This window comes from Odontesthes bonariensis, chromosome 14 (assembly GCF_027942865.1).
Source record: "Odontesthes bonariensis isolate fOdoBon6 chromosome 14, fOdoBon6.hap1, whole genome shotgun sequence".
Classification (NCBI taxonomy): domain Eukaryota; kingdom Metazoa; phylum Chordata; class Actinopteri; order Atheriniformes; family Atherinopsidae; genus Odontesthes; species Odontesthes bonariensis.
In genome coordinates, this window is record NC_134519.1 from 23,072,693 (window position 1) to 23,086,907 (window position 14,215).

A 14,215-nucleotide genomic window follows, 5' to 3' on the forward strand; every position below is an offset into this window, starting at 1 on the left:
ACAAGAACAAGAAGAGCAGTTAGTTTGTCTGGAAGCTGCTGACTGACCCAGAATGAGATGTGACTTCAGTAAACTGAGCTGCAGTGACATCGTGGATGGTGTATTATGTCTGCTGGGTTGAGGCTCAGCTAATCAGATGGCAACAGATACTTCTAACCTGATATCTCTGCCAGAACATTTAGGTCAAAGAGCTCATCCGGACTCCAGTCTCCAACAAGGTGAGAAATTAACCTTGTGGGATGGATATTAACATCAGTCGAGACAGACGAAAGCTATTTTTAGACCAAAATCCAATTAAACAAATGAGTCAAAAATATTACACTTGGTCATTTATCTACCGAGGAGAAATGATCCAATATTCCATATCTGTATGAGGCAAAAGGTTGTGAACATCAGGGATTAACAGTTGATTAGAGGATGAAATTACAGTCAGGTGATTTTAATCAACTTGATAGCAATCGGTGAGAGAGGACGCCCTGTTTTATTTAAAGAAAAAGGATCTTTCGAAGTCTGATCTTTACTAGATGTTTGTGGAAATGCATTATGCCAATAATACATCTATTTAAGGACCTTAGAAAAAGAGTTGTTTATGCACATCAGAGTGGCATCAGTTGCAAAATCATCTGTAAAGGGCTTGGAACCAGCGATTTGACAGTCGAAGGGGAGGTGATTCAGGAGCACAGTTACAATTCCCACGGAGGGCTTGAACAAAAAGGAGGAGTTCAAGAACAAGCAGGGCTGGGTGATAAAACAATCTCACGTTAGATCAAATTTTAAATGTAGATTTCTGTGATTAAAGTTTCACATTTTCAGTTGATTAACTGATAGACCAAATGACCTGACCCGCAGCCCACACAAAGGTGACAGTAACTAACGTGTTTGGCCATCCCGCCAATATAGATGCACATGTATTACTGCAAAAAAGTGGAAAGAGAACTGAATGCACGCAGGGGAAATGAGTGGACCTAACGCGGAGCTGCGAAAGCAGAGGTTGAGGCTGAGAGAAAATTAGGGTTATCCCCCCAAAATGTTGAAGTAATCGATTAAAAAAAAAAAAAAAAATTGTTTCCAAAGAAGCAACGTCTTTTTTTTACTGTTGAGCTGCAGGTAGTTCCATTCAGCCCCTCTTTCTCTGTCTTTGGCGAGCGGCCCACACACACTTACGCTACATTAACCCCCCTCTATATGCGCAGACACATCAAATCAATATGGGCGGCAGCAAGGTGCGCTGCGTTACACTGTTGCCACCTGAACACTTCTGTTGCAACATTTCAGCCTTTCTAAATAACATTTTGTCAAGAAAGCACCCTGCAAGCAGCATAGCAGCTCTAGGCGGCCTGTTCCCGCTGCAGGCAGCGAGAAGGAGGAGCCTGAACTGCTGCTGGTGTGCTACAATTATGGACACGTGGAAATATGAAGGCAATTTTACCAACTACAACAGGCTTAGCTGCAGTCTCTAGATTGTGTGCAGTAGGCCATAAAGACGTTAATTAATGTGAGTGAGACAGGAAAAATGAAGGCATTATGTTGCTTATGTTATGATGTGTAATGGAAATATAAATATAACTGTAAATAAATATGAATATAGCTCAAATGTTTGCCATTAGATATCAACAGCATAATCAGATTTCATATCATGATCGGGAACATCTGACTTGAGCATATTAAAAAAAAAAGATTACAATAAAACTAATATCAGTTTCTGGATCATTAGATTATTTCTTTTTTTTAAAGTTAAGTGAACGATATAATTGCTGATGTGAATTTGCTGTGTACAGCGAAGCGAAAAACAAGGATTAAGGTCTCACCTTTTTTATGTAGCTGCAGTTGCTGCTATTTTCTGCTGACTAACTGTTGGATAAACAAGCAAAGAGGACCAAAGATAATCCCCCTGGACACAGGATAAAATGATGCAAGCATTTATATTGTGTGGCCCGAGCTGTGCCCATAATAATTGCCATGAACTTTGATCTTATCATATTACGACACTCTTACAGACCTCTGGCGTTAGATAAAACATAGAAGAAAGATATCCCAAATCTGAAAGCTACATTTGATTGGGATAGAGTATGGGCTGATCTAAGTTTAGCATCCAGAAATCCTTACCATCAACAAATACACTTTTTCAGTATACTTAACTCTTAGGAAGCTTCATTTAATGAAAATTATAAATGATCCTACAAAGCGATTGCAAAGCGATCGGCAGTTATTTTCACATGTTCTGGGAGTGGTGGAATTTTGGAAAATGGTTGCCTTGAATCTATCCAAGTTGTTTAAGATCAGGTTGCCTGGTTTGCCTGCCACACTAATTCTAAATGATTTGTCAGGGCTGGGTTTGACACCGGACGAGAGGAGAGCATTGCTGGCGGGAATCACAGCTGCAAAAGAAACTAGTTGCCACACGCTGGAAACCTCCACACTCACTTTCCTTCCAAGCATGGATTTTAACAAAGACACAACCATCCATTATCCGGTAATCTACCTCTGGGTCCATATCACATGTTATCTAGAGTGTGGGCCTAAGAGGGCTGTTAAGTGCTTTGGTAGACTCACAGCTTTTAGTCTGAAATGTCAGGGATAGATAGATAGCTTGTCATGGGTCACCTCACGCACATTTAAATTGGTGCAGCAGATGGCATGGAAAAATAAATGGATTACTGGTTGCGGTATAAAGATGTCAGGAAAAGTTTGGCTCTATACTTCGCCATATGTTTGTGTCCCCGGTAACGGAGGAAAGATGTATGAGTGTGTGTGTGTTCGTCTGTATAGGTATCAGATGTATAAACGTGGTTTTAATAGCCGTGGACAGTTACCTGCATGAGATAGCAACCACAGATGATGGATACTTAAGGGGTGTGAGATGGCTGTGGGTCCTCTTTTGTCTTTTGTGAGATGCGAGTGCGGTCTCTATGTCATTTTTCAGCTTGACCCACATGCTACATAAAATAATTTCCAAGACCCATCAGAGAAAGAAAAGTGGGGACAGAGAGCAAAACAGTGATTGTAGATCAAAACAGACCCCTGGCTGTGGTTTAGTGAGAGCTGGCAGCCGTCCTCTGAATCTGAGCCATCGCTTGGAAGATGTCGCCACTAAACATCTTACCATAAAGGAGTGTTTCATCCATAATTCATTTCAGTGCTATTTTATGCCTACCTTATGTGTAATTGATTTTCTTGAAGTCATTTCATCGCAGTGTTTGGTTCATTATGAAGCACAATTGTTGCTCAGGTTTGTGATGTTTTGGTGATTTTCAATCCTATCAAAGCCTGCAGTGAATCACACTGAGCCATTTGTCTTGCTACTGTTTCATTGATGCCATCTGCAGCCTAATGTAGCGTAGCTGTGATTTGCTGTTACGTCTGTGTGACACTCTAATAAGGACCAAACACAGCTCAGCACAGACCACCGGAAACGTCTTGAGATAAGTTAGAAAAATCAACAATTAGGACTAAGAAAATACACATTTGTCACTGTATATGACAATGAATAAGACTAGGAAAGAAAACAGTAAAAGAGGAAACTTGTTTAAGATGAACAATTAAACTAGATTCTAATTCCATTACTCATGAAATGGAAAGAGAAACATTTTATTTACTAAATAATAAAAAAAATAACTGTACAGTTTTGGCTGGCAGATTCCTAATTTCTGATGGGCATACTGTTGAGGAAATTAAGCACAGTTTGCAAGAGTTTATTCTTTGAAATATATGTATGTGTGCCATATTCTGTGTAGCACAGAAGGTCAGGATGACCATTTACTCCTTAGTTTGTAGTTCTTCATCTTTGCTTATCTTGCTTTCAGCCTTAGCTAGTCTTGTTTTGCTCCATGTATTGTCTGAAACTTTGACAACCAAGGCTATGTCTTAAGATAGTGTAAGGACTATTGCCTTTATCATTTCTAAAGCTTGTTCTCATTGTTAAGCCCTGATGGTGGTGGAAACGCTACCATATAAGGTCTGACCACCACCACACATATCGCCACGTGGAAAATTATACATGTTTTTAAAATAATCACCTCCAACCATGCAGCAGTGAAGCTGTTTCTACACCATAATCCACACACAGCCACACTGAAGACTGTTTTGCACCGAGGTAATTACACTGTGGGCACTCTACAGTTGACACCTTAGGGGAAGGAAACTATACTCACGATTAGGTGCAGGGGTTAAAACAAGTTTATTCACAATTAGAATGCTACAGCAACTGCATGTGCAAACAGCAGGACTGTCAAGAACTGGGATTTTGCACATGCTGAATCAGTGTGAAAGAGCCTGTAGTAAGAGAAATGTGCCACAGCCTACAAATGCCTAGAAATGCAACAGTCAACGCTGCAGGGAACTGGTTAACAGTGCGTTCGACATCCATAGAAAACCACTGAGAGTCACACCAGACTAGAGCAGCTGGATCACAGTTCAAAACTGAAACTGGAACCTATCTTGGAGTACTTCACGTAGCTTGAAGAGCTTACTATTTTAGGAACAGCATGGCAATGCTGGCCTAGTTCTTCACCTGTTCTTTATGGGAGGATTTTTATCTAATGAATTCATCATCTATTCTGGAAGGTAAAATATCATACATGAAACTTTTAAACAGTGGATTTATCAACAAACAATAGCATATCGAGCTGTAAAATAACTACACACCACACAATCTTTAGCTAATGAGAGGTGGTGTGGCGGTGCCCTCGCGGAAGCATATTATAGATGCTGTCATAGTTTAGGCAAATGCTAATGGCTAAAAATATAAATAAATACGTGGCCCCTGGAGGAATTATTTTTCGGCTGGTATGTGCAGCTTTAGCTCCTACCTTCAAGTATGAGAAATTGAATCAAACATCATAACAACAAATCCTATAAATAGTGATGCAGACGTATAGTTGACAAAGACTTCTAGTGATCAGTAATAGGTTGACAGCAGGAAAATATCAGAAGTGGCAGGACGCAGGGGCACAGAGAATATGGCTGAAGCAACAACAAAATGGTTTCGCTTCACCATCACTTTCATTTCCCCTGAGAATAGCTGAGTGAGTATGGCTGTAAAAAAAAAAGGAGATCTGCCTACTCCAGGAGACACTGTATCATCTTAACAGAAGAGCATAAACAAAGCTGAATAAAGTGTCTTACATCCAAGATGCGATTTCCCCGTATTCATCCCTCGATCTATCTGCACAGGCTCACAGTTTCCCTTCTCTCTTGCAGCAAAGAAGCCCCCCCCCCCTGATTTCCTGCTGTCTCTTACATTCACATTTTTAGACACGAGCACATTTAATGCTATTTCAGACAAGGCGGCCTCAGTGAAGAGGCGCATCAGTTAAATGCCTAATGTGATGAAACATATTTCTGCCTCTATTGATTTTAACATTTGAGATCTATTCAATTAAATTGAAAATAATGTTGATCATATTCATATATTTAGTTAAGAGTTGATTAACTTGACGATTCTGCGCAAATCTTTTTCAATCTTGCAATACAAATATTGCTTTGACTGCATGATGATGACTTTTCTCTTTTACGTTAATGATTAATAACAGAGAAATAATTTGCCTTGTGCTAAAAGTGCTAATATTTCCTCCCAAATGTTAATAAAACTGCTTTTTTTTTTTTTGTCCTGGCTTAAGGATGGCACAATCATCCTTTTAATGAAATTGTCTTTAAAGAGGTTTAACACTCCCAAAGGATGTAGATAAACAGCGATAAACAAGGAGCAGCATGTAATCCCTCAATCATAATTAAAACATGGTAATCACAAAATTTAGAGCAACGGGGATTTACCTGATCGCTAATCTAAGCTTTTGATGCACCGTTTGTTTAGTAACTGGCAAATAAGATACACCAAAACTCTGATTTCTCACCTGATCGAAGCTGTTTGATGCGACCCTGGCTGGCACTTGGCTCAACAGGCAGGAAGTCTTTGAACCAGGAGATCTCTGGGTCCGGGATGCCGCTGGCAGCACAGAGCATGGTGGCTGTCCTTGTCCGCTCCACTACCTTCAGCTGGGGACCCATGTCTATACTGGGGAAGCCAAATGGCAACAGGTCCTCTGGAACAGATATGACACAGCATTCAAAACTGACTGTAAGCAAAACAATGCTTTGTCACAGCGGTGCTTTGAAAGCCTAATGCTAAGGTTGAAATTTCTATACAATCTAGTTTGTTCATTGATAGCTTTGCATGTAAGATGTAACATTTACTAATTAATAAAAAACACACACAAGTGGATGGGAAATCGCATGCATTCGGTACTGTGCATTTGTAATTTCCTTAGCACTGAACTGCATTTAACCAGAAGTGGGGCATGGCCAAACTTAAAAGCAATTCTTTTTTTTTTTTAAAACACTAATACAGATCCTCAACTGGTTACAGGATTTTTATTCTCAGCTTTGGCAGATGTATGCACTCTTAGACTGCTCTTGTTCGGGACAGTGGACCTGCAGTTTTCCTTGAAAACAAACGAATGGTTTATGTGCCTGCACTGAAACACAGTCAGCCCTGTCATACGTTCAGTCTTAACTTTGCCACATCTGTGGTGAAACACAGGACTTGCTCACATGCAGTGTAATGTGAGAGGCACTGTTCCTCAGTGTAACATCTGCAGATCCTTGAAAGTGGAGATACTGGCGCAGACAGCAAAGCCAGTATAGCCTTTGTGATCAAAGCCTCAAGCTTATGCCTGCAGCTAGCTAGTGATTAGGCGATATAGCAGGCAGGAAGAAAACACAGCTAGGTTTTTGTATGTGTTTGACAGGCTGCGTCTAGAAGAGTATAAACATAACACCCACTCAGCAGGAGTTACTTAAGCGCCAACGCTTGGCCACACACGCACACACATACTGTACATTACTAACCAAGAAAGACGAATGTTTGGTGGCTTGTGGTGGTGATCTGTGAATTTCAAGAGGTGTGGTGCGTGTTAGGTGCTGGTAATGATTCCTGTCTAATAACTATGCACAGAGCTGTTCAGAAACAGCAGCGGCAATTAGAAGCTGGGTTGAAGAGGAGGGGCAGGGCACTGGGGGTAATAAGGACTTGTTAGCAGTAATTGTTAAAATGTACCAATGATTAGAAAGGCAGATCTGGGATGCGTCTGGATATGTCTGATTATGTTTTGGGGGGGGGGGGGGGCGCAGACGACCGTGTAAGTGCTGGTGTGTGTTGCATATGTGTGCAAATTTACTCTCATAGCTTTGTTCGCATTAGCATCTTCAGAGACTTCAGCGATGTTTGGAATAATATTTTGTAGCACGTCCACACACATAAAAATGAAGGTGTGCATTCAGGGTAGCGGTTGCTTTCTGTCTCACACACGCACGAGCACACACACACACACACACACTTTCTCTGTTGAATAGGATTAAGGATCTCGGTGACAAGAGTCCAGATGGCCAGAAACGTAACTAAGCATCCATCAGCCCACCTGTTTCTTCCTCTCCTTGCCCTTTTAACCACTCCGTCTCTCTCTCTCTCACACACAGATACCTCCTCCATTCTGGGAAATATGATCATATCTATTCCTACAGCAATGAGGCATTTACTTAGACTGCATTTGTGTGGTAAACAAATCAAGACCATTGGAATCTCTTAATAGACGGGCACAGCAAAACTGAAAAGCTGAAGGTGTGCTCAGCATCACAGAAAATCTGCAGCCCAACACAGTCCAAGATGTAGACCATGACCACATCAACTGTCTGTGTGTTTTTCCACCACTCATCTCCTCCTCCGGGCACCCTGCTACCTAACCACATGACAGACACATACCATCTGTTCCCTCACACTCTGCAATGGGGATGAGAGACTGAGTGGAAATAGGATCTATCACCTTCTTTCTCTCTTTCCACATTCATAGGCATTGGAGAGACCCCATCAGTTCGGCACATCATGCTAATGCTACTGCTGCTGTGAGGAGGAAGCTGAGGACAGCTGACTAAAGCTATGAGGGGGATCATAGCTCAGAGGAGAGTCTCCATGATGAGGATGTTTACCGTAGTTATCAGGCCTCATACCAACCTTCTGACAACAGAAAATGGAGACCAGGTTGGAGGGAGCTTTGCTCCCCTCTGCACAGTCCCCAGCTGATCAATGCTAATGATCTACCTGAATGGAGGACAGTGGTATGACCACTGATGAGGTGGAGGGGAAGAGAATGGAAGGAAAAGAAGGAGATCGATGGATAGGTCAGAACGCTAGCTCCCCAAGGCGAGGAATATGCTAGGCCTACATCTGCTCCAGTTTGCCCTCAGCCGATCCAACCCCTCTCCTGAGAGAGTTCAGATGGTCTTTTTATCACTCCACTGGTTACTACTACAAGGACTCCCTGGCTGTTAATTAGAGCGCACCACTGCACTTGGTTTAGGGCATGAGCAAAAGTGCGTGTGCATGTATATCTGTAGGGGTCTGGCTCTATATTCTAGCCAGGTCTTTATTAATGCAGCAAATCATGACAGCGTGGATGGACCTTGGACTGAGAAATTACAGAGAAGTTGAAGAAACAGGGAGATGTGTACAGACAGATAGATATGATGCCATGTTGTGGAAAAATTGTTTCTAGAAATAGAAGAAATTAACCAACAATATTCTCTAGAGCAGAGGGCTACTTCTTTATTTCCTGTGCTATGTTGAAATGTCAAGATTTAAGTGTTTTTCAGCAAATGATAAGATTTGTGAACCTGAAATCATGTGATGTTTGATATCAATGCTTGAACAATGCTTTTTCCAATTTTTTTATTTTCAGTCACAATTTCTCATGTGGTTACCCATCTAACAAAAGAAACACACAAATATGTAAATGGAGTCATCTTTCCGGTTTTGGTCTGACTGACAAAACGTGCTTAGTCTTCATCGACCTAACACATTTACTCTGCACTCTTTCATCGTCGTTGTTAATTGTATTTCATAATAAAAATAAGGTAGTTTTATTCTTTTGTTTTCTTATGTTGCTGCATGTTTATTGATTTGAAACTTGAACAAAAATAAAGATTTGAAAATCCTTGAATGGGTGCATCCATAAAGTAAATATGAATGAGATCAGAGCGATCTGTGAGGATTTTACTCACAAAATACAACAAATGAAATAGGGTGAACTATTATTCATTTCCACGAATTATATAAAAGCTCCGCCTTTAACTGATGTAGCTTAAATAATGTAATAATAATGCAAATACATAATTTACTTCTATATAGCTCGTACAAGATGTTTTCTTTGGATTGCTTTTTGATTTTTCAAATAGTTAATCAGGAAAAGGTTATTAGTAATATGAGTAATTCCTTTATCATTGCCAATAGCAAAATTCAGTGTAATCAAGGCCCAAAATAAAGCGAGGCAGGATTTGCTGTGCAAGTGTGCGCGCGTATTAGAAACACAGACCTGACGTTACTCTTTGATATGTCAGCAGTGTAATTTGTCTTGTCTATATTGGTTCTAAGACTGAAGTGAAAGCAAAGACAACCAACCGTCTGAAGCAGAGTTACTCGAAAAAAGGTTGTGAGATGAAAAAAGTATTATTGGTGAAATTGGTTGCCCTTCAGCTTGTGCGCATGGTCAGAGAGAAAAAGTCTTGCATTTCAAAAGGGCAACGACTTCGACGTTCAACCGGTTGACCAATAACTTAATCTGTCAATAACATCTGCGTTTGTGAGACTGTTACATGGGCCATCAAAAAGATAGATATAGCATGTACTGTAAAATTACTAATTGAAATCAGTTTAAAGCAAGGGGCAAAGTGTAGCAGACAGCATTGTTTAAAACCGTTAGTCAGTCTAGCAGAATGCTGCTATCAAAGACAGAGCAACAGATAAATAGAGCACATAGCAGCGGTCTCTGCCCTGTAGATGTGAAGAATCTAAAAGACAGACAGATGCACTGGACTCTTAAGCATAGCTCAGTGGAGAGGAGAATAGAGACCTACAGGTACACTGCCAGGTCCTGGATGAGTCAGCGACCGCTTGAAATAGATACTGCGGGCATGGCCTTGATCACACTTTTCGCCAAATGAATCATTTATCAAACACAAACACTGCTGCACAAAAGTCAAGCTAATTTTTCATCTCCTGGCTAAATTGATAACACAGCCTATGGAAAAATGCGCCATGTGTAAACAAAAACACTCTGTGTGTCAACAGTGTTCCGGGGGAACATTGGCAAGCGCCGAGCAGCATTGTTCCCCGGAGCTTTGTGTTTGTGTGTATTTCTCTGTTTCAGGAGGTTGATAGTGTACGTTTTGGCCTGGTTGTGTTTGCAGAAGGGCAATCAGGCTTGGTGCCCAAAACCAGTCAGCAGAGCCAACCAAATCTGGGCAAATATGCAATTTGTGTGTCCATGTGCTCACATACAAATATATTAGTGGGAGAACGGAAAGGCACACTCTCCGAGTCAAACACAAAATGTATATGATGCAAACAAACAAATAGGAATCCAGGTTTTCTTTTCCTGTCTCTCTTTGTATTTTTCACTCCCACCATCTCTCACACAATAAAATTATATAGTGTCAGTCTCTTGCACACACACACACACATATACACTCGCACATATGCACAAACTCAGACCCGTTGAGAAACAGGTTGCCTGTTCATATTTCGGTTCATTTCAATGGGAAATGGCACTGTGCATGAAAGGAGCCAGCATAAAAGCGGATCTCAGGCAGCCTGATTCAGGATTAATCTGCCAGCCCTCAGCAGTCTTCGGGGAGACTGTAATGCATTGACTCCCATAGACTACAGGAGGGTTGAAGGGGAGCACTTTAAATGCAAATAGACCTCTATGATAATAGATCACAATACAATGCAAATTCAGACTTAGCATCAAAGATCAATCACATCAAAAAGCCCTCGTGTTCTCGCCATCCTGAGCTCTGCTTCAGCAGCCAGGGACTGAATGTGCTACTACCATATGTACCACTCATGTATGTACAACATGAAAGATGAATACGCTGCAAAAAGATGAAAAAACAGAAAGAGAGGATAAAAAGAGAAGATGAGGGTATGTGATGAAAGAGGCAGTACTCCACTCAAGGAACGTAATCCTCTTGCAGGCTGAGTTGATACTCTCAGTTGTTTTCAGACTGAAATGCTGCTTGAGCCGCCGGCCTGCCAATGCAGCCGACGCCTGGGGGAATCACTGATCTGTCTCTGTTGTTCATATGAAGAGTGGTGGCAGAATATCTCTCCTTCCCATTCTCTCACCCTCATCCTCCCCCTTTCCTCACCTCCCTTTCTCCTAAAACGGGACACCGGGAGGTGAGTATAATCAGGATTACTCTGCACAAACCAGGCATACACAAACAGATATAAGTGCAGTTACACACATCCATAAAGGGAAAAAAAAAATCCCTGTGCACGAGTTCCCACACAATCGTGAAAGTCGTGGACGCACTGCAGTAACAAGAATCTCTCGCCCACCAGAGGTTTTTAAACATGCAGAACTGCACATATTCCTGTCTCCTGAAGGCAGAATAACGCAGCTGCAGCATCCATGGAAAAGAGCAGTTTTGATAAAGTAGGAAGAGGTGGAGCAATAAAGAGTCTGAAAAATGCGGCGGGAGGGGTGAAGCGATAGTCCAGATTGACAGGGAGGGTCAAGAGAAAATGAAAGGATGAATAAAACAAAAGAGAAGAAATTAGAAACGGATATCGCTGAGGGCCAAAGAGAAGGCAGCTGGAGTCAGAGGCAGAGAGATGCAGACAGGAAAAAGGAGAGTAGGAAGAAGGGAAGCTAATGGGATGGGGGATGTGTGCTGATGATGGTGAAAGCACAAAAAGAAAAACAAGACCTCCCTCACCATAACCTACCACATCTCCATCCTTTAGGCAGTCTACAGAGCAGCAGCATATATCCTGTGGCCAGTCACAAGCCACTCACAATGTGCAACTCGCAATTAGTCTCAGTCAACCTTTAAAAAAAGCGATAACTTGAAACACATCCAGAGATGAAAAGACTTTCCAGAGGGAGTGGAAGGGATTTTGAACAGTTATGGAAAGCTTCCTTTCTACTCCAGTGGTTGGTAAGCATTTTCTCCAATGAACCATTTATTTCAAAAACTGACCCAAGCACAATTCCTGCACACTTTTCTGCACTTAACAGCATTGGTTTTCATGATCTGTTCTGCAGAATACCACTCAGGCTGTGGTAGATCGTTAGAGTGTGTGGCACCAGAATACTCTTACTGTACTCTCTGTGCACTTTCAGTTGAGTTGACTGACAGATTTGTGTATCTGTCAATGTGTGTGTGTGTGTGTGTGTCCTCTTCTTTTTTTTCCTGCGCCTGAACATTTTAGCACTCTGGATTACATGTACATTGTGTTTCACAGTTTTTTGGTTCCCTGTTATTTTATCTTGTCACTTCTGGATTTATTTATTTTTTCAGATTTGGACTTGTGCCTCTCCCCTGTCAGTATGCCTGCAACGCTGAATAAATCCATACTTGACTTATGCCTTTTTCGAATAAAATTTTTATTTTGTGCTGCTGCTTGCCAGTGGTGTCATGTGTCTGAATCCATAGACAACCATCATACATATATGTTATGTGACATGTGCTTGAGGAGCACCTCAAGGGTTTAGATGGGATTAAATCATCAGTATAAATCATGAGCAACTGCATTAGTATACTCTAAGTATATGATTCTAATATTAATTTAAAAAAAGCCTTTTCTACATTAACAAATTGAATTTGTCTGGGATTATTTCCAATGAATTTATTGGTAATACATGTTACTTACACATTGTTTCATTTTCCAAAATGAGATGATAGATTTTAAACACACAGCTCTATCACAGCTCTGGTTTCATTAACAGTCACTGTTGAGGCTAATAAGTATTGATACATTCAGAGCAATAGATCACAAAAAGTTGAAAGAAATATAGCCAAAAAATAAATAAATAAAGGCTGAATTAATTAATTTTTTTTAAAATATTCAAGACTTCTTCATCTCAATGGCGGCAAGACAGCTTAAGAAGGAATTTACAGTGCTGGGGTTTGGCAATATGAATAAAATTCTCTGTCAGGGAAAATTCTAATCTATACCCAACGAATAAATTAACCAAACAATAAATTCAGTTCTGCGGCATTTTTGGTAAATTTCATTTATAAAACAGAAATTCATTTCATACTGACCTGACACATCTAAAGATATTACATGAACTGCTGACAAAGTCTGTCAACATATGATGGCTGACAAATTTATATTATCCAAACATCACAAAAAGTCTATTCGAGACTCATCACCCCTCTTGCTGTCTCCATGCTGACCGTCTGTTCATCATGACTCAAGGGCATTTCTTAATCATTAGCCAGAAGCTTTGAATCATATTAAATACTGCTTCATTTCCTCATGCCCTGTACTCTTTTCTCAAAGGCTGATCCTTCTGTTGTCACAGAGGGGACGGGGACTTTGTGGGGCACAGAACTCAGTGAAAGAAAAAGTTTGCACAACCAGAGGCAGAGACATACTGTACATGACCACACACACACACACTCTGGGAGGCTCACCCTTGAGGTGTAGTTTATGTGGTAATAGGCTTTAGATTGGTGCTGTGTGTGTAGAGATGATGGGCTGGGTAACAGATGGACAGGAGTCTATTCCCTGGGCTACCAGCCTTCTGCTTACCGCAGAGCCCTGCCAGCTCCCCAGTCCTCATCCATCTTCTGCTTGCCTACACCCCCCTCCCTCACTCCTCCAACATCCCATTTCATCTTTATTGTTTCACACCATCCTGTTGTGTTGCTCAACTTACTCCCACCTCCTCACCCTACATCATACTCCTTCTCACTTCTTCTCAACCTCCTCCCCCCGCTTTCCCTCTCCTCATCAATTACTCTAGGCAAGAATGGGTTGTCTGCCAAACCAAGGCCTGAACCAATGAATTTCCCTCACTGAGCAACAGCCTGAGCAGTGACCCATCTTCTTCATCCATTCCAGTTGTGCTGGGCAGAAGGCCATTTTTCAGGTCCCATGCTAACAGCCACATGCAGCAATTGAAGCGCATAACATGTTGGAGCACCGTAATACCGTTAGGTTTTCCTCCAAGGAGGCAGTCAGCATTAGATTAACACCCCCACTCTGGCCAGGATTGCAATGATTACAGCAAGCTGGAACGCTAAAATAGCCCGGAGCTAGTAAGCTAGCCGTCCCTCTCTGTGGCCAGATCACGCTTGGCTGCACTCAGAGGGACTATAAAAAGAACAGTTCACTGCAGCCTGCTTTGCAGGCAGGGTGTGGCGTTGC

General features: G+C 41.4%; 1 protein-coding gene across 1 annotated transcript in view; it reads right to left on the minus strand.

The window, feature by feature from the left end:
- LOC142399156 (receptor-type tyrosine-protein phosphatase S-like) overlaps positions 1-14,215 on the minus strand; it is a 67,920-nt gene that overhangs the window by 33,762 nt on the left and 19,943 nt on the right. The window contains exon 5 of the mRNA XM_075483645.1: positions 5,853-6,041. Within this exon, the coding sequence (XP_075339760.1) occupies positions 5,853-6,041 (189 nt within the window). The remainder of the gene's footprint in view (positions 1-5,852; positions 6,042-14,215) is intronic.